The sequence below is a fragment of the Haliotis rufescens genome, unplaced genomic scaffold (assembly GCF_023055435.1).
Source record: "Haliotis rufescens isolate VD_foot unplaced genomic scaffold, xgHalRufe1.0.p SCAF_9, whole genome shotgun sequence".
In the NCBI taxonomy this organism is placed as follows: Eukaryota; Metazoa; Mollusca; class Gastropoda; order Lepetellida; family Haliotidae; genus Haliotis; species Haliotis rufescens.
In genome coordinates, this window is record NW_025964383.1 from 49,235,941 (window position 1) to 49,261,368 (window position 25,428).

At 42.9% G+C, this 25,428-nt stretch overlaps 1 protein-coding gene across 1 annotated transcript in view; it reads left to right on the forward strand.

The window, feature by feature from the left end:
* The first annotated feature begins 1,683 nt into the window (after positions 1-1,683).
* Positions 1,684-25,428, forward strand: part of LOC124126879 (polypeptide N-acetylgalactosaminyltransferase 5-like) — a 44,432-nt gene continuing 20,687 nt past the window's right edge. The window contains exons 1-7 of the mRNA XM_048391427.1: positions 1,684-1,834; positions 3,506-4,265; positions 5,784-5,928; positions 18,527-18,693; positions 19,253-19,417; positions 20,376-20,586; positions 24,999-25,116. Of these exons, the coding sequence (XP_048247384.1) occupies positions 3,734-4,265; positions 5,784-5,928; positions 18,527-18,693; positions 19,253-19,417; positions 20,376-20,586; positions 24,999-25,116 (1,338 nt within the window). The 5' untranslated portion in view covers positions 1,684-1,834; positions 3,506-3,733. The remainder of the gene's footprint in view (positions 1,835-3,505; positions 4,266-5,783; positions 5,929-18,526; positions 18,694-19,252; positions 19,418-20,375; positions 20,587-24,998; positions 25,117-25,428) is intronic.

A 25,428-nucleotide genomic window follows, 5' to 3' on the forward strand; every position in this document is an offset into this window, starting at 1 on the left:
CGCTCGGATCCGCTCTTGACGGTATTTGTTGTTGCCCTGCCTGGTGCTCGGCATTAAGAATAAAACAAGAACGACTCGCTGTCAGTATAAAGATCGACAGACACTACACTAACACACGTGGAATAAACACACATTGACACACATTGAACACTTTACACCACCAGTGAAGCCGTTTCCACATTATAGCTAAAGGTTCAATGTTTGAAACAAGTCAATCATCAAGGTACAAGTCACACGGACTGTTAAGTGCAACTTAAGCACAACACACAGCAACTGTTCAGTTCTACGTTATTGATGGTGATATGTATAAAGGTTGTGATATCAAGGTCAACACCTAATACACAATACACAGGATAACCTTGATCCATACTTCTCTAAGAGAATTACCTCCCTAATGATACTATATTTACTCCTGTCAATTATTTACGCTGCCCAAAAGTGCTAATATCTCGCTACACGTAACCTGTGTCAACGTGTCCCCCACTGCGATATGGTATAGGCCTTTTCCCGATCTTCTCGACAAGCAAACCTCGTTACGTCGATCTGGGTCAACGTTTCCCGCACTGCGATGTGCTGTATGGAGAGGTCGGCTACAGCTAAACTTGTACACTGTCTTACGCTTCCAAGCGCAAGCGCTCTAGGGTAGATACTCCCAGTCTAGAACAAGACGTGTCTCACACATTCTGTTGTACAGACATCCGGGTTACAACAGGTGCCCGGGACTCGACTGACTGTCGATAGATCTGATCGGGCTAATTCGTACATGGTTGATTTCGTGACCTCGTATCCCGTCGATCAAAATATACAACCATTGATTTGTTTAGCCCAGATTATTTACAGGCTGCCGTGATATATACTACTGGGAAATATTTAAGCATCGCCAACTATATATTTCGACATAAATTAGTTATTATGTTTTTTCAGTCAAAGACTATCCGATATTCTAACGCCACATCAATATTCCAGCGATATGACGGCGGTCTGTAAATAATCGAGTGTTCGTACCATACAAACAAGTGATGGACATCACGAGAGTCTATCGAATCAGTTGGGACACAATGACATGCATGAACCATGTCAGAACCCCATTTCCTCAATCGCCTGTTACGACAAACATGGGTTGTTTAAGACCAACTCTAACACGGATAATCACGGGGGTATAAGCTCTGTGTCTCCGACATACTTTATTGTTGACGATGGTAGAGCTGGGCGTAGATATGATCGAGGTTCTCTTGTACTGCAGTTTACACTGAAAACAGTGCGCGTGCGCTCCCCCGTACAAAGAGGAGCATAAGTTATGGAAGGACAGCGGGGATAGAATGATCACGTATTTACAAGTAATCCAGAGACATCGGTGTCGCAAAAAAGCGATTGGTTATGAAATCGCGGTATGCGACACACGCTTGTTAAAAGACGACCAACTGACGTCAACATACCACTGCTATACGTTTCCTGGGCTTGTCTTTATCAAATTTAACAGCATGTAGTTATATAGCACAGAATCGGGGCGCTATTGATGTCGCGTTCGGCCGCGAGACATGTGTTATCATATGCAAAATCTTTATCTACGCTTTCGGGGCTTTGTTGTTTCATCAGCAGGCCCGGGGACATGTGTATTGATAAACACTCCCCCTGTAATAAAGTGGTAGGTGAATATAGCTGTATCGTTATTGAGGAGGAGTGTTCTTGGATCAATGAGTGTGGTGATCGTGGGGACAGCTGTCGTCACACATGGTGTATGGTCGATCCCTTCGTGGCTCACAAACCTCCTCATCACACGCTAAGCACTCCAGACGGGAAATCCTCAGCCTCGTCATCCTCAGGTCGGACCAAGGTGAGAAAGATAGACTAAAACTTCCTCCTCCTCATCAGTAAATTGACGTCTCGGTATTCACTGAATTGCGTATCACCGTGAATATTGTCTTGACTCATGTACGTCGTTTCATATGACAAAATATGTGTTCCATGTCGTGCTGTGAACATGCTGTTAGCTGGTGCAGCTGTTGATGTCTCGGCCAACTTGTACACGTGCTGAACTGAACGAATAATTTCAAAACATTTTAATCGTTAACTCAAACTCCGATAACTCGATGTTTTACTTAAAATGATTGATGGGCTGGGCCTGTTTCACAAAGCGACTTCAGCGCAAAGAAGAAGTATTTCCCAAATACGACAGGCGCGAAGATCGCTTTCTCGAACCGGATCCCTGCATGCTCCCTGTGATCTGACATCGGCACCCCGCTTGTCCCGAACTACGGATGTCTCGAATGATATTTGATTACCCTTTGACTTCGAGTTAGCAATCTTGCAGGCCTTTACTGTGCCTTAAAGTACAGCTATGACGTCATTCTATTGTTTCAACTGTAAATTTCTATTCTGTAACGAAATGACAGTTTACTGACAAACTTCTTGTTTTTCAAATTTTAATTTCCTTGATAAATTTAAGCACGTATATGTATGTACTGGCTGTACCAGGGCGTGGAGTCATCCCACAGATGACATCCTTACCTTGTCAGCTTGCTGACGGGGTTAACCTCTTTGATCATGTGGACAAGGCGTCCGACCTCGGATCAGAAGGTCCGTGGTTCGAATCCCATCACGGGACTCGGAAATTTTATGGCCGCTACACTGGCGCCTAACGTAGGGCCAATGTGGGGCCAACGTGGGGCCATCAAATTTCCGAGTAAGGATGTCATCTGTGGGATGACTCCACGCCCTGGTACATACTCCCCAGTCATAGAAGGCACGTCCCGGGCCGCATAGTAGGGTACTGAGGCTTATTTTGCTCAAACTTGATATGAACGTGCTGAGCCCCACGTTGGGCGTTGGAAGATGCTTGCGCAGGAAGTCCCCTACCAATGCTCGTGCTCCTCTGATGAACATAACTACGTCAAGACAGACTAACTCCAAAGGCTATGTGGTAGTTATGTTCATCAGAGGAGCGCGAGCATTGGTCGGGAACTTCCTGGGCAAGCATCTTCCACATCCTCGGATCCAGTCTTCTACATCATGGTGCATTCCTGGCCAAAAGAAGCGACAAGGTAAGGATGTCATCTGTGGGATGACTCCACGCCCTGGTACACTGGCTACAACGATTAAATCGTACAAATAACACGTGCTTTTCGAATAAACGAGCTTGTTTAAATGCAGATATGGAAGCACCAGTTAAAGATTCTCACGCATGACGAATGTACTGCTTGACATATCATTGCAGCATAAGTGCGTAGTATTTATGTTTGTTTATTGGTTGATCTATTTTAACGTTCAGGATGTATTTTAAATCTTATTACGCAGTATTGTTGTTACTTGAAGTTTTACATTCAGTCAGATAACGCATGCGCAACTCAACTCTCGTGACGAAACCTGATACCCATGTGCATCGAATGTACTTGCGCATTGCCTCAACTGAGACAACAGACACGTGTTATGAAATATGAAATACTTTCTTAGAAATATGAAACAATGTATTGTTGCAGCTGTCACTGTTAATGTATTTCCCTTGAAGGTATATGAGAGTCGCTCAACGTGCACACACAACCCCGGGGCACAACGCTTGATTTGAGGACCCAGGGCACAACGCTTGACTTGAGGACCAAGGGCACAACGCTTGACTCGAGGACCCAGGGCACAACGCTTGACTTGAGGACCCAGGGCACAACGCTTGACTCGAGGACCCAGGGCACAACGCTTGACTTGAGGACCCAGGGCACAACGCTTGACTTGAGGACCCACCATGCGGAAGGTGTACCGGATCGTGCCGCGGCTTCTGGTCGTGGCGGCTGTAGTGTGTTTCTTCTTATTCTCTAAAAGGTTCTACAAGACGGACGAGCTGCCTAAATGGTGGAGTAAATCAGAAATGAAAGTGGCCCCGCTAGCGCCACGCCCAGATTTCAATACATATCTCAATAACAGTAGACCTGAGCATGTGAAGAAGATCAACAGTGATCTGAAAGCTGATGTTGATGATGAGGAGGAAAATGAGGATGTAGCTGAGCATGATGTCGTAGAGGAGAGGGATGCTGTTCAGGATGGTGGAGTTGAGGTCAAGCATGAGGGGGTAAGGGACGCCGTACAGGTTGATGCCGACAGAGGGAAGGCAGTGCGCGGTGACGCCGTTCAGGTTGATGACGACAGAGGGAAGGCCGTGCACGGTGACGCCGTTAAAGCCAACGTGGACGTCCCAGCTGTACAGGTCAAGGGAGATAATCCAGTTGAGGATGTGCCGTTCCCGGCGTTTGTGAAGGAGAGTGTTGAGGGTGGCCTTGGTAAGTCTGCGACAGAGTGCACACAGGCTTCATGTCGACTTTATAAATAACATGTTATACTGTGTCACTTGGCATCATGATTGCTTTTATTAAATACGCACCTATCAACTTCATTCAGAGCGAAAGGTCGGGGTTCGATCTCCGGTCCCATAAAACCAAAAGACCAAAAGATGGTAAGTTTACCCTGCCTGGCGCTCAGTATTAAGGGGTTAAAACAAGAACTAGACCAAGTAGTTAGAATACTGCGTCTGAGTGGGGGTATTCATGTTAAACTGCGGCATGGTATCTCAGTGGGCTAGCACTATAAAATCGCCTTTAGTCTGGACTACGTATTAGCAGCCACACAAACACGTGCATGTACGTCGCTATATAAGTCTCTATATAATCTTGGACGCGACGCGTTCTAGAGGTACGTGTCTGTCATTTCTATAGACACGTGTCTCTATGTTAGATTCTATAGATATGTCTGTAAGTCAGATATTATAGACACGTGTCTGTATATCAGTTCTATAGACACGTATTTCTATGTCAGTTCTATAGACACGTGACTGTATGTCAGTTCTAAAGACACGTGTCTGTATGTCAATGCTATAGACATGTGACTGTATGTCAATCCTATAGACATGTATGTATGCCATTTCTATAGACACGTGTTTGTATGTCAGTTCTATAGACATGTCTGTATGTTAGATTCTATAGACACGTGTATGTATGTCAGTTTTATAGACACGTGTCTGTATGTCAGTACTATAGACACGTGTCTGTATGTCAATGCTATGGGCACGTGACTGTATGTCAGTTCTATAGACACGTGACTGTATGTCAGTTCTATAAAACACGTGTTTTGTATGCCAGTTCTATAGACATGTCTATATGTCAGTTTTATAGACATGTCTATTTGTCAGTTCTATAGACACGTGTCTGTATTTCAGTTCTATAGACACGTGTCTGTATGTCAGTTCTATTGCCACGTGTCTGTATTTCAGTTCTATTGCCACGTGTCTGTATGTCAGTTCTATTGCCACGTGTCTGTAATTCAGTTCTATAGACACGTGTCTGTATGTCAGTTCTATTGCCACGTGTCTGTATTTCAGTTCTATTGCCACGTGTCTGTATGTCAGTTCTATTGCCACGTGTCTGTAATTCAGTTCTATAGACACGTGTCTGTATGTCAGTTCTATTGCCACGTGTCTGTAATTCAGTTCTATAGACACGTGTCTGTAATTCAGTTCTATAGACACTTGTCTGTATGTCAGTTCTATTGCCACGTGTCTGTAATTCAGTTCTATAGACACGTGTCTGTATGTCAGTTCTATAGACACGTGTCTGTATGTCAGTTCTAAAGACACGTGTCTGTATGTCAGTTCTATAGACACGTGTCTGTATGTCAGTTCTATAGACACGTGTCTGTATGTCAGTTCTAAAGACACGTGTCTGTATGTCAGTTCTATAGACACCTGTCTGTATGTCAGTTCTATAGACACGTGTCTGTATGTCCTGTATGTGAATGTCTTACAGGTGAGCATGGCGTCCCCGCCGTGATGAAGTTGTCGGCCACAGAGAAGCAGGAGTCAGACCGGGTGATGGCGCTGAACGACTTCAACCAATACGCCAGCGACAGAATCTCCATCCATCGTCGCCTTGACGACACACGGGACGCTTAGTAAGTCAGATATACGTAGATAACCAGCATTTCATTTCTAGTCTATAACAGATATGTAATATATCACTTGTTGGTGTATAATACTAGTATATATGCTATACACTGTCACCATAACTTATTACCGGGCGGGGTGTCATATAAATGCTATACACTGTCACTGTCAGCTATTTACGGGTGTATGATGTAAATGCTATACACTGTCACTGTCAGCTATTTACGGGTGTATGATATACATGCTATACACTGACAGCTATTTACGGGTGTATGATATACATGCTATACACTATCACTGTCAGCTATTTACGGGTGTATGGTATACATGCATACACTGGCAGCTATTTACGGGTGTATGATGTACACGCTATACACTGTCAGCTATTTACGGGTGTATGATATACATGCTATACACTATCACTGGCAGCTATTTACGGGTGTATGGTATACATGCATACACTGTCAGCTATTTACGGGTGTATGATGTACATGCTATACACTGTCAGCTATTTACGGGTGTATGATATACATGCTATACACTGTCAGCTATTTACGGGTGTATGATATACATGCTATACACTGTCAGCTATTTACGGGTGTATGATATACATGCTACACACTGTCAGCTATTTACGGGTGTATGATATACATGCTATACACTGTCAGCTATTTACGGGTGTATGGTATACATGCTATACACTGTCAGCTATTTACGGGTGTATGATATACATGCTATACACTGTCAGCTATTTACGGGTGTATGGTATACATGCATACACTGTCAGCTATTTACGGGTGTATGATGTACATGCTATACACTGTCAGCTATTTACGGGTGTATGATATACATGCTATACACTGTCAGCTATTTACGGGTGTATGATATACATGCTACACACTGTCAGCTATTTACGGGTGTATGATATACATGCTATACACTATCACTGGCAGCTATTTACGGGTGTATGGTATACATGCAAACACTGTCACCTATTTACGGGTGTATGATGTACATGCTATACACTGTCAGCTATTTACGGGTGTATGATATACATGCTATACACTGTCAGCTATTTACGGGTGTATGATATACATGCATACACTGTCACTGTCAGCTATTCACGGTATGTGTGATATACATGCTATACACTGTCAGCTATTTACGGGTGTATGATATACATGCTATACACTGTCAGCTATTTACGGGTGTATGATATACATGCTATACACTGGCAGCTATTTACGGGTGTATGATATACATGCTATACACTGTCAGCTATTTACGGGTGTATGATATACACGCTATACACTGGCAGCTATTTACGGGTGTATGATATACATGCTTTACACTGTCACTGTCAGCTATTTACGGGTGAGTGATATACATGCTATACACTGTCAGCTATTTACGGGTGTATGGTATACATGCATACACTGGCAGCTATTTACGGATGTATGGTATACATGCTATACACTGTCAGCTATTTACGGGTGTATGATATTCATGCTATACACTGTCAGCTATTTACGGGTGTATGATATTCATGCTATACACTTTCAGCTATTTACGGGTGGGTGATATTCATGCTATACACTGTCAGCTATTTACGGGTGTATGATATACATGCTATACACTGTCAGCTATTTACGGGTGGGTGATATTCATGCTATACACTGTCAGCTATTTACGGGTGTATGATATACATGCTATACACTGGAAGCTATTTACGGGTGTATGATATACATGCTATACACTGTCACTGTCAGCTATTTACGGTTGAGTGATATACATGCTATACACTGTCAGCTATTTACGGGTGTATGATATACATGCATACACTGTCAGCTATTTACGGGTGTATGATGTACATGCTATACACTGTCACTGTCAGCTATTTACGGGTGAGTGATATACATGCTATACACTGGCAGCTATTTACGGGTGAGTGATATACATGCTATACACTGGCAGCTATTTACGGGTGAGTGATATACATGCTATACACTGTCAGCTATTTACGGGTGTATGATATACATGCTATACACTGTCACTGTCAGCTATTTACGGGTGAGTGATATACATGCTATACACTGTCAGCTATTTACGGGTGTATGATATACATGCTATACACTGTCACTGTCAGCTATTTACGGGTGAGTGATATACATGCTATACACTGTCAGCTATTTACGGGTGAGTGATATACATGCTATACACTGTCAGCTATTTACGGGTGTATGATATACATGCTATACACTGTCAGCTATTTACGGGTGGGTGATATTCATGCTATACACTGTCAGCTATTTACGGGTGTATGATATACATGTTGTACACTGGAAGCTATTTACGGGTGTATGATATACATGCTATACACTGTCACTGTCAGCTATTTACGGGTGAGTGATATACATGCTATACACTGTCAGCTATTTACGGGTGTATGATATACATGCATACACTGTCAGCTATTTACGGGTGTATGATCTACATGCTATACACTGTCACTGTCAGCTATTTACGGGTGAGTGATATACATGCTATACACTGTCAGCTATTTACGGGTGAGTGATATACATGCTATACACTGGCAGCTATTTACGGGTGAGTGATATACATGCTATACACTGTCAGCTATTTACGGGTGTATGATATACATGTTATACACTGTCACTGTCAGCTATTTACGGGTGAGTGATATACATGCTATACACTGTCAGCTATTTACGGGTGTATGATATACATGCTATACACTGTCACTGTCAGCTATTTACGGGTGAGTGATATACATGCTATACACTGTCAGCTATTTACGGGTGAGTGATATACATGCTATACACTGGAAGCTATTTACGGGTGTATGATATACATGCTATACACTGTCACTGTCAGCTATTTACGGGTGAGTGATATACATGCTATACACTGTCAGCTATTTACGGGTGTATGATATACATGCATACACTGTCAGCTATTTACGGGTGTATGATGTACATGCTATACACTGTCAGCTATTTACGGGTGTATGATATACATGCTATACACTGTCACTGTCAGCTATTTACGGGTGAGTGATATACATGCTATACACTGTCAGCTATTTACGGGTGTATGATATACATGCATACACTGTCAGCTATTTACGGGTGTATGATGTACATGCTATACACTGTCAGCTATTTACGGGTGTATGATGTACATGCTATACACTGTCACTGTCAGCTATTTACGGGTGTATGATATACATGCTATACACTGTCACTGTCAGCTATTTACGGGTGAGTGATATACATGCTATACACTGTCAGCTATTTACGGGTGAGTGATATACATGCTATACACTGTGAGCTATTTACGGGTGAGTGATATACATGCTATACACTGGCAGCTATTTACGGGTGAGTGATATACATGCTATACACTGTCAGCTATTTACGGGTGTATGATATACATGCTATACACTGTCACTGTCAGCTATTTACGGGTGAGTGATATACATGCTATACACTGTCAGCTATTTACGGGTGAGTGATATACATGCTATACACTGGAAGCTATTTACGGGTGTATGATATACATGCTATACACTGTCACTGTCAGCTATTTACGGGTGAGTGATATACATGCTATACACTGTCAGCTATTTACGGGTGTATGATATACATGCTATACACTGTCACTGTCAGCTATTTACGGGTGAGTGATATACATGCTATACACTGTCAGCTATTTACGGGTGAGTGATATACATGCTATACACTGTCAGCTATTTACGGGTGTATGATATACATGCTATACACTGTCACTGTCAGCTATTTACGGGTGAGTGATATACATGCTATACACTGTCAGCTATTTACGGGTGAGTGATATACATGCTATACACTGTCAGCTATTTACGGGTGTATGATATACATGCATACACTGGCAGCTATTTACGGGTGTATGATATACATGCATACACTGGCAGCTATTTACGGGTGTATGATGTACAAGCTATACACTGGCAGCTATTTACGGGTGTATGATATACATGCTATACACTGTCAGCTATGTACGGGTGGGTGATATTCATGCTCTACACTGTCAGCTATTTACGGGTGTATGATATACATGCTATACACTGTCAGCTATTTACGGGTGAGTGATATACATGCTATACACTGTCAGCTATTTACGGGTGTATGATATACATGCATACACTGGCAGCTATTTACGGGTGAGTGATATACATGCTATACACTGTCAGCTATTTACGGGTGAGTGATATACATGCTATACACTGTCAGCTATTTACGGGTGTATGATATACATGCATACACTGGCAGCTATTTACGGGTGTATGGTATACATGCATACACTGGCAGCTATTTACGGGTGTATGATGTACACGCTATACACTGGCAGCTATTTACGGGTGTATGATATACATGCTATACACTGTCAGCTATTTACGGGTGGGTGATATTCATGCTATACACTGTCAGCTATTTACGGGTGTATGATATACATGCTATACACTGTCAGCTATTTACGGGTGAGTGATATACATGCTATACACTGTCAGCTATTTACGGGTGTATGATATACATGCATACACTGGCAGCTATTTACGGGTGAGTGATATACATGCTATACACTGTCAGCTATTTACGGGTGAGTGATATACATGCTATACACTGTCAGCTATTTACGGGTGTATGATATACATGCATACACTGGCAGCTATTTACGGGTGTATGATGTACACGCTATACACTGGCAGCTATTTACGGGTGTATGATATACATGCTATACACTGTCAGCTATTTACGGGTGTATGATATTCATGCTATACACTGTCAGCTATTTACGGGTGTATGATATACATGCTATACACTGTCAGCTATTTACGGGTGTATGATGTACATGCTATACACTGTCACTGTCAGCTATTTACGGGTGAGTGATATACATGCTATACACTGGCAGCTATTTACGGGTGAGTGATATACATGCTATACACTGGCAGCTATTTACGGGTGAGTGATATACATGCTATACACTGGCAGCTATTTACGGGTGTATGATATTCATGCTATACACTGTCAGCTATTTACGGGTGTATGATATACATGCTATACACTGTCAGCTATTTACGGGTGTATGATGTACATGCTATACACTGTCACTGTCAGCTATTTACGGGTGAGTGATATACATGCTATACACTGGCAGCTATTTACGGGTGAGTGATATACATGCTATACACTGGCAGCTATTTACGGGTGAGTGATATACATGCTATACACTGGCAGCTATTTACGGGTGTATGATATTCATGCTATACACTGTCAGCTATTTACGGGTGTATGATATTCATGCTATACACTGTCAGCTATTTACGGGTGTATGATATACATGCTATACACTGTCAGCTATTTACGGGTGTATGATGTACATGCTATACACTGTCACTGTCAGCTATTTACGGGTGAGTGATATACATGCTATACACTGGCAGCTATTTACGGGTGTATGATATACATGCTATACACTGTCAGCTATTTACGGGTGAGTGATATACATGCTATACACTGGCAGCTATTTACGGGTGTATGATATACATGCTATACACTGTCACTGTCAGCTATTTACGGGTGTATGATATACATGCTATACACTGTCAGCTATTTACGGGTGTATGATATACATGCTATACACTGTCACTGTCAGCTATTTACGGGTGAGTGATATACATGCTATACACTGTCAGCTATTTACTGGTGAGTGATATACACGCTATACACTGTCAGCTATTTACGGGTGTATGATATACATGCATACACTGGCAGCTATTTACGGGTTTATGATGTACACGCTATACACTGGCAGCTATTTACGGGTGTATGATATACATGCTATACACTGTCAGCTATTTACGGGTGGGTGATATTCATGCAATACACTGTCAGCTATTTACGGGTGTATGATATACATGCTATACACTGTCAGCTATTTACGGGTGGGTGATATTCATGCTATACACTGTCAGCTATTTACGGGTGTATGATATACATGCTATACACTGTCACTGTCAGCTATTTACGGGTGAGTGATATACATGCTATACACTGGCAGCTATTTACGGGTGTATGATATACATGCATACACTGTCAGCTATTTACGGGTGTATGATGTACATGCTATACACTGTCACTGTCAGCTATTTACGGGTGAGTGATATACATGCTATACACTGGCAGCTATTTACGGGTGAGTGATATACATGCTATACACTGGCAGCTATTTACGGGTGAGTGATATACATGCTATACACCGTCAGCTATTTACGGGTGTATGATATACATGCTATACACTGTCACTGTCAGCTATTTACGGGTGAGTGATATACATGCTATACACTGTCAGCTATTTACGGGTGTATGATATACATGCTATACACTGTCACTGTCAGCTATTTACGGGTGAGTGATATACATGCTATACACTGTCAGCTATTTACGGGTGAGTGATATACATGCTATACACTGTGAGCTATTTACGGGTGTATGATATACATGCTATACACTGTCAGCTATTTACGGGTGGGTGATATTCATGCTATACACTGTCAGCTATTTACGGGTGTATGATATACATGCTATACACTGGAAGCTATTTACGGGTGTATGATATACATGCTATACACTGTCACTGTCAGCTATTTACGGGTGAGTGATATACATGCTATACACTGTCAGCTATTTACGGGTGTATGATATACATGCATACACTGTCAGCTATTTACGGGTGTATGATGTACATGCTATACACTGTCACTGTCAGCTATTTACGGGTGAGTGATATACATGCTATACACTGTCTGCTATTTACGGGTGAGTGATATACATGCTATACACTGGCAGCTATTTACGGGTGAGTGATATACATGCTATACACTGTCAGCTATTTACGGGTGTATGATATACATGCTATACACTGTCACTGTCAGCTATTTACGGGTGAGTGATATACATGCTATACACTGTCAGCTATTTACGGGTGTATGATATACATGCTATACACTGTCACTGTCAGCTATTTACGGGTGAGTGATATACATGCTATACACTGTCAGCTATTTACGGGTGAGTGATATACATGCTATACACTGTCAGCTATTTACGGGTGTATGATATACATGCTATACACTGTCACTGTCAGCTATTTACGGGTGAGTGATATACATGCTATACACTGTCAGCTATTTACGGGTGAGTGATATACATGCTATACACTGTCAGCTATTTACGGGTGTATGATATACATGCATACACTGGCAGCTATTTACGGGTGTATGATATACATGCATACACTGGCAGCTATTTACGGGTGTATGATGTACAAGCTATACACTGGCAGCTATTTACGGGTGTATGATATACATGCTATACACTGTCAGCTATGTACGGGTGGGTGATATTCATGCTATACACTGTCAGCTATTTACGGGTGTATGATATACATGCTATACACTGTCAGCTATTTACGGGTGTATGATGTACATGCTATACACTGTCACTGTCAGCTATTTACGGGTGAGTGATATACATGCTATACACTGGCAGCTATTTACGGGTGAGTGATATACATGCTATACACTGGCAGCTATTTACGGGTGAGTGATATACATGCTATACACTGGCAGCTATTTACGGGTGTATGATATTCATGCTATACACTGTCAGCTATTTACGGGTGTATGATATACATGCTATACACTGTCAGCTATTTACGGGTGTATGATGTACATGCTATACACTGTCACTGTCAGCTATTTACGGGTGAGTGATATACATGCTATACACTGGCAGCTATTTACGGGTGAGTGATATACATGCTATACACTGGCAGCTATTTACGGGTGAGTGATATACATGCTATACACTGGCAGCTATTTACGGGTGTATGATATTCATGCTATACACTGTCAGCTATTTACGGGTGTATGATATTCATGCTATACACTGTCAGCTATTTACGGGTGTATGATATACATGCTATACACTGTCAGCTATTTACGGGTGTATGATGTACATGCTATACACTGTCACTGTCAGCTATTTACGGGTGAGTGATATACATGCTATACACTGGCAGCTATTTACGGGTGTATGATATACATGCTATACACTGTCAGCTATTTACGGGTGAGTGATATACATGCTATACACTGTCTGCTATTTACGGGTGTATGATATACATGCTATACACTGTCACTGTCAGCTATTTACGGGTGTATGATATACATGCTATACACTGTCAGCTATTTACGGGTGTATGATATACATGCTATACACTGTCACTGTCAGCTATTTACGGGTGAGTGATATACATGCTATACACTGTCAGCTATTTACTGGTGAGTGATATACACGCTATACACTGTCAGCTATTTACGGGTGTATGATATACATGCATACACTGGCAGCTATTTACGGGTGTATGATGTACACGCTATACACTGGCAGCTATTTACGGGTGTATGATATACATGCTATACACTGTCAGCTATTTACGGGTGGGTGATATTCATGCAATACACTGTCAGCTATTTACGGGTGTATGATATACATGCTATACACTGTCAGCTATTTACGGGTGGGTGATATTCATGCTATACACTGTCAGCTATTTACGGGTGTATGATATACATGCTATACACTGTCACTGTCAGCTATTTACGGGTGAGTGATATACATGCTATACACTGGCAGCTATTTACGGGTGTATGATATACATGCATACACTGTCAGCTATTTACGGGTGTATGATGTACATGCTATACACTGTCACTGTCAGCTATTTACGGGTGAGTGATATACATGCTATACACTGGCAGCTATTTACGGGTGAGTGATATACATGCTATACACTGGCAGCTATTTACGGGTGAGTGATATACATGCTATACACCGTCAGCTATTTACGGGTGTATGATATACATGCTATACACTGTCACTGTCAGCTATTTACGGGTGAGTGATATACATGCTATACACTGTCAGCTATTTACGGGTGAGTGATATACATGCTATACACTGTGAGCTATTTACGGGTGTATGATATACATGCTATACACTGTCAGCTATTTACGGGTGGGTGATATTCATGCTATACACTGTCAGCTATTTACGGGTGTATGATATACATGCTATACACTGGAAGCTATTTACGGGTGTATGATATACATGCTATACACTGTCACTGTCAGCTATTTACGGGTGAGTGATATACATGCTATACACTGTCAGCTATTTACGGGTGTATGATATACATGCATACACTGTCAGCTATTTACGGGTGTATGATGTACATGCTATACACTGTCACTGTCAGCTATTTACGGGTGAGTGATATACATGCTATACACTGTCTGCTATTTACGGGTGAGTGATATACATGCTATACACTGGCAGCTATTTACGGGTGAGTGATATACATGCTATACACTGTCAGCTATTTACGGGTGTATGATATACATGCTATACACTGTCACTGTCAGCTATTTACGGGTGAGTGATATACATGCTATACACTGTCAGCTATTTACGGGTGTATGATATACATGCTATACACTGTCACTGTCAGCTATTTACGGGTGAGTGATATACATGCTATACACTGTCAGCTATTTACGGGTGAGTGATATACATGCTATACACTGTCAGCTATTTACGGGTGTATGATATACATGCTATACACTGTCACTGTCAGCTATTTACGGGTGTATGATATACATGCTATACACTGTCAGCTATTTACGGGTGAGTGATATACATGCTATACACTGTCAGCTATTTACGGGTGTATGATATACATGCATACACTGGCAGCTATTTACGGGTGTATGATATACATGCATACACTGGCAGCTATTTACGGGTGTATGATGTACAAGCTATACACTGGCAGCTATTTACGGGTGTATGATATACATGCTATACACTGTCAGCTATGTACGGGTGGGTGATATTCATGCTATACACTGTCAGCTATTTACGGGTGTATGATATACATGCTATACACTGTCAGCTATTTACGGGTGAGTGATATACATGCTATACACTGTCAGCTATTTACGGGTGTATGATATACATGCATACACTGGCAGCTATTTACGGGTGAGTGATATACATGCTATACACTGTCAGCTATTTACGGGTGAGTGATATACATGCTATACACTGTCAGCTATTTACGGGTGTATGATATACATGCATACACTGGCAGCTATTTACGGGTGTATGGTATACATGCATACACTGGCAGCTATTTACGGGTGTATGATGTACACGCTATACACTGGCAGCTATTTACGGGTGTATGATATACATGCAAGAGAACACAGACTTTGTAGGATTTGTAAAACTGATTGTACTGAAGATGAATATCACTTTTTATGTGTATGTCCAGTGTATGAAGATTTAAGAGCAAAATATCTAAATAACTATTTCTACCGCAACCCAAACGGTAACAAATTTTGTAAATTAATGACTTGTGATTGTACAGAAACTATTAGAAATCTATCAATGTTCATTTATCATGCCATGAAACTAAGAAAATGTATGAATTTGTAACACGCCCCACACATTGTACTATAGGCCTTTGGCTATAGCTATTTACGGGTGTATGATGTACATGCTATACACTGTCACTGTCAGCTATTTACGGGTGAGTGATATACATGCTATACACTGGCAGCTATTTACGGGTGAGTGATATACATGCTATACACTGGCAGCTATTTACGGGTGAGTGATATACATGCTATACACTGGCAGCTATTTACGGGTGCATGATATTCATGCTATACACTGTCAGCTATTTACGGGTGTATGATATACATGCTATACACTGTCAGCTATTTACGGGTGTATGATGTACATGCTATACACTGTCACTGTCAGCTATTTACGGGTGAGTGATATACATGCTATACACTGGCAGCTATTTACGGGTGAGTGATATACATGCTATACACTGGCAGTTATTTACGGGTGAGTGATATACATGCTATACACTGGCAGCTATTTACGGGTGTATGATATTCATGCTATACACTGTCAGCTATTTACGGGTGTATGATATTCATGCTATACACTGTCAGCTATTTACGGGTGTATGATATACATGCTATACACTGTCAGCTATTTACGGGTGTATGATGTACATGCTATACACTGTCACTGTCAGCTATTTACGGGTGAGTGATATACATGCTATACACTGTCAGCTATTTACGGGTGTATGATATACATGCTATACACTGGCAGCTATTTACGGGTGAGTGATATACATGCTATACACTGGCAGCTATTTACGGGTGTATGATATACATGCTATACACTGTCACTGTCAGCTATTTACGGGTGAGTGATATACATGCTATACACTGTCAGCTATTTACGGGTGTATGATATACATGCTATACACTGTCACTGTCAGCTATTTACGGGTGAGTGATATACATGCTATACACTGTCAGCTATTTACGGGTGAGTGATATACACGCTATACACTGTCAGCTATTTACGGGTGTATGATATACATGCATACACTGGCAGCTATTTACGGGTGTATGATGTACACGCTATACACTGGCAGCTATTTACGGGTGTATGATATACATGCTATACACTGTCAGCTATTTACGGGTGGGTGATATTCATGCAATACACTGTCAGCTATTTACGGGTGTATGATATACATGCTATACACTGTCAGCTATTTACGGGTGGGTGATATTCATGCTATACACTGTCAGCTATTTACGGGTGTATGATATACATGCTATACACTGTCACTGTCAGCTATTTACGGGTGAGTGATATACATGCTATACACTGTCAGCTATTTACGGATGGATAATATACATGCTATACACTGGCAGCTATTGACGGGTGTATCATAAACATGCTATACACTGTCAGCTATTCACGGTATGTGTGATATAAATGCTATACACTGTGAGCTATTTACGGGTGGGTGATATACATGCTATACACTGTCAGCTATTTACGGGTGTATGATATACATGCTATACACTGTCAGCTATTTACGGGTGTATGATATACATGCTATACACTGTCAGCTATTAACGGGTGTATGATGTACACGCTATACACTGTCAGCTATTTACGGGTGTATGATATACATGCTATACACTGTCAGCTATTTACGGGTGTATGATATAAATGCTATACACTGGCAGCTATTTACGGGTGTATCATATACATGCTATACACTGTCAGCTATTTACGGGTGTATCATATACATGCTATACACTGTCAGCTATTTACGGGTGTATGATATACATGCTATACACTGTCAGCTATTTACGGGTGTATGATATACATGCTATACACTGTCAGCTATTTACGGGTGTATGATATACATGCTATACACTGTCAGCTATTTACGGGTGTATGATATAAATGCTATACACTGTCAGCTATTTACGGGTGTATCATATACATGCTATACACTGTCAGCTATTTACGGGTGTATGATATAAGTGCTATACACTGGCAGCTATTTACGGGTGTATGATATTTTCAGCTGTAAGGACGCTACCCACCCCTCCACACTTCCGGTAGCCAGCGTCATCATCTGTTTCCACAACGAGGCTTGGTCCGTGCTGCTGAGGTCCGTTCACAGCATCCTCGACAGGTCGCCTCCCCACCTGCTAAGGGAGATAATCCTTGTGGACGACTTATCCTCGATGGGTAAGAATCATAACTCCATGCACGAGGACTGAAGAGAATGAGGTACAGAATCTAGCATCACATCGACGACGTCACAGCCGACATTGTATAACGACGTGCCTCCATAGTCTCTGCTGTGTCTTTGTGAGATAACGGTGTTCATTATTCGCGGTGACTGTAGAATAGTTTTACGTCACTGTTTGCAATATTCCAGCAACAGGTCATCAGACACGGGCTTCGAACCTGAACTCTTCAACCACCACGCTACCGAACCACCCCCGGGTGAAGTGATCGACCACTGACATGCATGTCGCTTGTGTGTCATGGAGCTATGAGGGCAGACCATTCACCCATGCATCATGTCTGTAGCAATGCTGTAGAAACGAGGATGTGTGTATCCTCATCATTTTACATGTAACATCAGACACCTGCAGACATCTTAACAACATGTTACATGTAACTCAGACGCCTTAACAATATGTTACATGTAACTTCAGACACCTGCATGCTCTCCTGAACGTGTTACATGTTACTTCAGACACCTGCAAACACCTTTACACCATGTTACATTTTCCTTCAGGCCACCTGAAAGCTCCCCTTGACCGCTACATGGCGGACTACCCGAAGGTGAAGATTGTCCGAGCGGCCCGGCGGGAGGGTCTGACCAGGGGCCGGCTGCTGGGCTATGACCAGGCCCAGGGTCCAGTCCTCATCTTCCTCGACTCCCACATCGAGTGTTTCCCAGGTAGGAACCAACAATACCACTTTGTCTGACCGCTTTGTCTGACCGCTTTGTCTGACTGCTTTGTCTGACCGCTTTGTCTGACTGCTTTGTCTGACCGCTTTGTCTGACCGCTTTGTCTGAATGCTTTGTCTGACCGCTTTGTCTGACCGCTTTGTCTGACTGCTTTGTCTGACCGCTTTGTCTGACTGCTTTGTCTGACCTCTTTGTCTGACTGCTTTGTCTGACCGCTTTGTCTGACTGCTTTGTCTGACTGCTTTGTCTGACTGCTTTGTCTGACTGCTTTGTCTGACTGCTTTGTCTGACTGCTTTGTCAGTTATAATTGCTGCCAGTACATACTGGGACCCGTGAAGATCCGGGGTAGAATAGGTCCTCAGCAACCCATGCTTGTCGTAAAGGGCGACTAACGGGATCGGGTGGTCATGCTCGCTCACTTGGTTGGTGTAAGTCATCGTATCCAAATAGCGTGGATCGATGCTCATCATGTCATTCACTGGATTGTCTGGCCCAGACTCGATTATTTACAGACCGCCGTCATATAGTTGGAATATTGCTAAATGCGGCGTTAAACAACAAACAAACAAAACGATGAATTTTAGACCGGGTTTCCTAGGTGTACACTATCAAAGCACATCCCTTTGACTGTTGTAGCAAGCCCATGTGTATCCATTTGTTTTGTCTGTGCTGGCAATCTATTTTATTTAGCATTTGTCTATAAAATTAATTGACGTGATATGTAAGTATATAGCGTCAGTCCGGAGCACATCCTCCTCGTGTGGGGGCGGCAGGGGAGCCTCGTGGTGAAATCGTTCGCTCGACACGGCGAAGACCCATTCAGGATTCTACACATGGGTACAATGTGTACAGGCCATTTCTGGTGTCCCCCGCCGTGATATTGATTGTGTATTGCTAAAGGCAACGTAAAACTATACACACTCACTTCACCTCGTGTGTCCCCAGGGTGGCTGGAGCCCCTCCTGACTAAGATAGCCGCTGACCCCCGGGCAGTAGCGTTCCCCGTCATCCCGGTCATCAGCAGACTGGACATGGGCGTGCGGAACGTCATGAGCCTGGCGGTGGGCAAGTTCAAGTGGAACGGCTTGACCTTCACCTGGGGTGGAATGACCGGCAAGGAGAGCGCCAGGAGGAAGGAGAAGTACGAGCCGGTCAGGTCAGTCAAGCCGCCGCCTCATCTGTGTTCATAGAGACTAGACCCGTGAAGATCCGGGGTAGAATACGTCTTCAGCAACCTATGCTTGTCATAAGAGGCGGCTAAGGGGATCGGGTGGTCAGGCTCGCTGACTTGGTTGATGCATGTCATCGTATCTCGATTGAGTGAATCGATGCTCATGATGTCAATCACTGGATTTTCTGGTCCAGACTCGATTATTTACAGACCGCCGTCATATAGCTGGCCTATTGCTGAGTACGACGTTAAACAAACAAACAAACATCATGACTAGTTCATGCTTTTTGTCAAATACGATGTATATATCATCGAGTGACGATATGATTTTCAGCCTGAAATAGTATATTTAAAGAACATTTTCGAAGATTTGTCAACAGCTTGTCAAGTTCATCATTAAAACTTAAACAATAACACGCAAAAGTATGAATTTTTATAATTTTCAATATTTATTGTTTAGTCTTCATATTTGGAAGGATATGAAACATTAGAATTATATACTTTGTGGCGCACCATTGCGGCAGCGCACGAATACATTTTTACAACATAGCGGTAACCATGGCGATGACAAGTGTCCCGCTTCGTCGCCAGTTTGTGGCACTGACGTCCAACAAGAACGCAACAGACAGGAAGGTGTTCGTTTGTCAGAAAGTTGTAAGACATCAGTCAGTCAGTAACACCAGGGGAAAGGTTGTTACTCATCTTGTTTTGTTCCGGATTTACGCAAGTAGACGAATTAACTAGTGAAAAAACTGGTTTTCAGTTTTATAAAAGTGAATATGACTTTTGATGAAAATAAGACTTATTCTTTTTATATAACTGCATATGTAGCTCTCATATATGCGTCGTACTTCTATGATGAATGATGTTATGGTTGGTTGGTTGGTTGGTTGATTTACGCCGCACTCAGCAATATTTCCGTTTTATGACGGCAGTCTGTAAATAATCGAGTTTGGACCAGACAATCCAGTGATTGATATCATGTGCATCGATGCACGCAATTGGGATCGTTGACATGCATCAACCAAGTCAGTGAGCCTGACCACCCGATCCCGTTAGTCGCCTCTTACGACAAGCATAGTCACATGCATGGTTTGCTGAAGACCTATTCTACCCCGGATCTTCACGGGTCGAATGATGTTATGTGTCTGTGTGTGTTCCGTAGATTCCGGGTGTGTCCGGCAGATTGTCGTGCTACATACTGAGATCCATCTGTTATTGTTCTCTAGATCCTGGGTGTGTCCGGCACATACTGAGATCCATCTGTTATTGTTCTCTAGATCCTGGGTGTGTCCGGCACATACTGAGATCCATCTGTTATTGTTCTCTAAATCCCGGGTGTGTCCGGCACATACTGAGATCCATCTGTTATTGTTCTCTAGATCCTGGGTGTGTCCGGCACATACTGAGATCCATCTGTTATTGTTCTCTAGATCCTGGGTGTGTCCGGCACATACTGAGATCCATCTGTTATTGTTCTCTAAATCCCGCGTGTGTCCGGCACATACTGAGATCCATCTGTTATTGTTCTCTAGATCCTGGGTGTGTCCGGCACATACTGAGATCCATCTGTTATTGTTCTCTAGATCCTGGGTGTGTCCGGCACATACTGAGATCCATCTGTTATTGTTCTCTAGATCCCGGGTGTGTCCTGCTACATACTGAGATCCATCTGTTATTGTTCTCTAGATCCTGGGTGTGTCCGGCACATACTGAGATCCATCTGTTATTGTTCTCTAAATCCCGGGTGTGTCCGGCACATACTGAGATCCATCTGTTATTGTTCTCTAGATCCTGGGTGTGTCCGGCACATACTGAGATCCATCTGTTATTGTTCTCTAGATCCTGGGTGTGTCCGGCACATACTGAGATCCATCTGTTATTGTTCTCTAGATCCCGGGTGTGTCCTGCTACATACTGAGATCCATCTGTTATTGTTCTCTAGATCCTGGGTGTGTCCGGCACATACTGAGATCCATCTGTTATTGTTCTCTAAATCCCGGGTGTGTCCGGCACATACTGAGATCCATCTGTTATTGTTCTCTAGATCCTGGGTGTGTCCGGCACATACTGAGATCCATCTGTTATTGTTCTCTAGATCCCGGGTGTGTCCTGCTACATACTGAGATCCATCTGTTATTGTTCTCTAGATCCTGGGTGTGTCCGGCACATACTGAGATCCATCTGTTATTGTTCTCTAAATCCCGGGTGTGTCCGGCACATACTGAGATCCATCTGTTATTGTTCTCTAGATCCTGGGTGTGTCCGGCAAATACTGAGATCCATCTGTTATTGTTCTCTAGATCCCGGGTGTGTCCGGCACATACTGAGATCCATCTGTTATTGTTCTCTAAATCCCGGGTGTGTCCGGCACATACTGAGATCCATCTGTTATTGTTCTCTAGATCCTGGGTGTGTCCGGCACATACTGAGATCCATCTGTTATTGTTCTCTAGATCCTGGGTGTGTCCGGCACATACTGAGATCCATCTGTTATTGTTCTCTAGATCCCGGGTGTGTCCTGCTACATACTGAGATCCATCTGTTATTGTTCTCTAGATCCTGGGTGTGTCCGGCACATACTGAGATCCATCTGTTATTGTTCTCTAAATCCCGGGTGTGTCCGGCACATACTGAGATCCATCTGTTATTGTTCTCTAGATCCTGGGTGTGTCCGGCACATACTGAGATCCATCTGTTATTGTTCTCTAGATCCCGGGTGTGTCCTGCTACATACTGAGATCCATCTGTTATTGTTCTCTAGATCCTGGGTGTGTTCGGCACATACTGAGATCCATCTGTTATTGTTCTCTAAATCCCGGGTGTGTCCGGCACATACTGAGATCCATCTGTTATTGTTCTCTAGATCCTGGGTGTGTCCGGCACATACTGAGATCCATCTGTTATTGTTCTCTAGATCCTGGGTGTGTCCGGCACATACTGAGATCCATCTGTTATTGTTCTCTAGATCCCGGGTGTGTCCTGCTACATACTGAGATCCATCTGTTATTGTTCTCTAGATCCTGGGTGTGTCCGGCACATACTGAGATCCATCTGTTATTGTTCTCTAGATCCTGGGTGTGTCCGGCACATACTGAGATCCATCTGTTATTGTTCTCTAGATCCTGGGTGTGTCCGGCACATACTGAGATCCATCTGTTATTGTTCTCTAGATCTTGGGTGTGTCCGGCACATACTGAGATCCATCTGTTATTGTTCCCTAGATCCCGCGTGTGTCCAGCAAATACTGAGATCCATCTGTTATTGTACTCTAGATCCCGCGTGTGTCCAGCAAATACTGAGATCCATCTGTTATTGTTCTCAAGATCCCGGGTGTGTCCAGCAAATACTGAGATCCACCTGTTATTGTTCTCTAGATCCTGGGTGTGTCCGGCACATACTGAGATCCACCTGTTATTGTTCTCTAGATCCCGCGTGTGTCCAGCAAATACTGAGATCCATCTGTTATTGTTCTCTAGATCCCGGGTTGGTCCAGCAAATACTGAGATCCATCTGTTATTGTTCTCTAGATCCTGGGTGTGTCCGGCACATACTGAGATCCACCTGTTATTGTTCTCTAGATCCCGCGTGTGTCCAGCAAATACTGAGATCCATCTGTTATTGTTCTCTAGATCCCGCGTGTGTCCAGCAAATACTGAGATCCTTCTGTTATTGTTCTCTAGATCCTGGGTGTGTCCGGCACATACTGAGATCCACCTGTTATTGTTCTCTAGATCCCGCGTGTGTCCAGCAAATACTGAGATCCATCTGTTATTGTTCTCTAGATCCCGGGTGTGTCCAGCAAATACTGAGATCCATCTGTTATTGTTCTCTAGATCCTGGGTGTGTCCGGCACATACTGAGATCCACCTGTTATTGTTCTCTAGATCCCGCGTGTGTCCAGCAAATACTGAGATCCATCTGTTATTGTTCTCTAGATCCCGGGTGGGTCCAGCAAATACTGAGATCCATCTGTTATTGTTCTCTAGATCCTGGGTGTGTCCGGCACATACTGAGATCCACCTGTTATTGTTCTCTAGATCCCGCGTGTGTCCAGCAAATACTGAGATCCATCTGTTATTGTTCTCTAGATCCCGGGTGGGTCCAGCAAATACTGAGATCCATCTGTTATTGTTCTCTAGATCCTGGGTGTGTCCGGCACATACTGAGATCCACCTGTTATTGTTCTCTAGATCCCGCGTGTGTCCAGCAAATACTGAGATCCATCTGTTATTGTTCTCTAGATCCCGGGTTGGTCCAGCAAATACTGAGATCCATCTGTTATTGTTCTCTAGATCCTGGGTGTGTCCGGCACATACTGAGATCCACCTGTTATTGTTCTCTAGATCCCGCGTGTGTCCGGCACATACTGAGATCCATCTGTTATTGTTCCCTAGATCCCCGACGATGCCAGGCGGCTTGTTCGCGATAGACAAGCAGTGGTTCACGACTCTCGGAACATACGACCCGGGGCTGGACTTCTGGGGTGGTGAGAATGTGGAACTCTCGTTTAAGGTTTGTTATTGCCTGGAATCTCGCGTTATTGCTTGGAATCTCGCGTTATTGTCAGGAATCTCGCGTTATTGCCTATAATCTCGCATTATTGTCTGGAATCTCTCATTATTGCCTGGAATCTCTCATTATTGCCTATAATCTCGATGTATTTCCTATAATCTCGCGTTATTGCCTGGATTCTCACGTTATTGCCTGGAATTTCGTGTCATTGCTTGGAATCTCACGTTGATTTCATGTTGTTTGTCTCCAAAACGTCATGCAGCTGGAATCTCGTGTTTATCAGGCGGGCCACACACAGTGGTGGGTGCAATC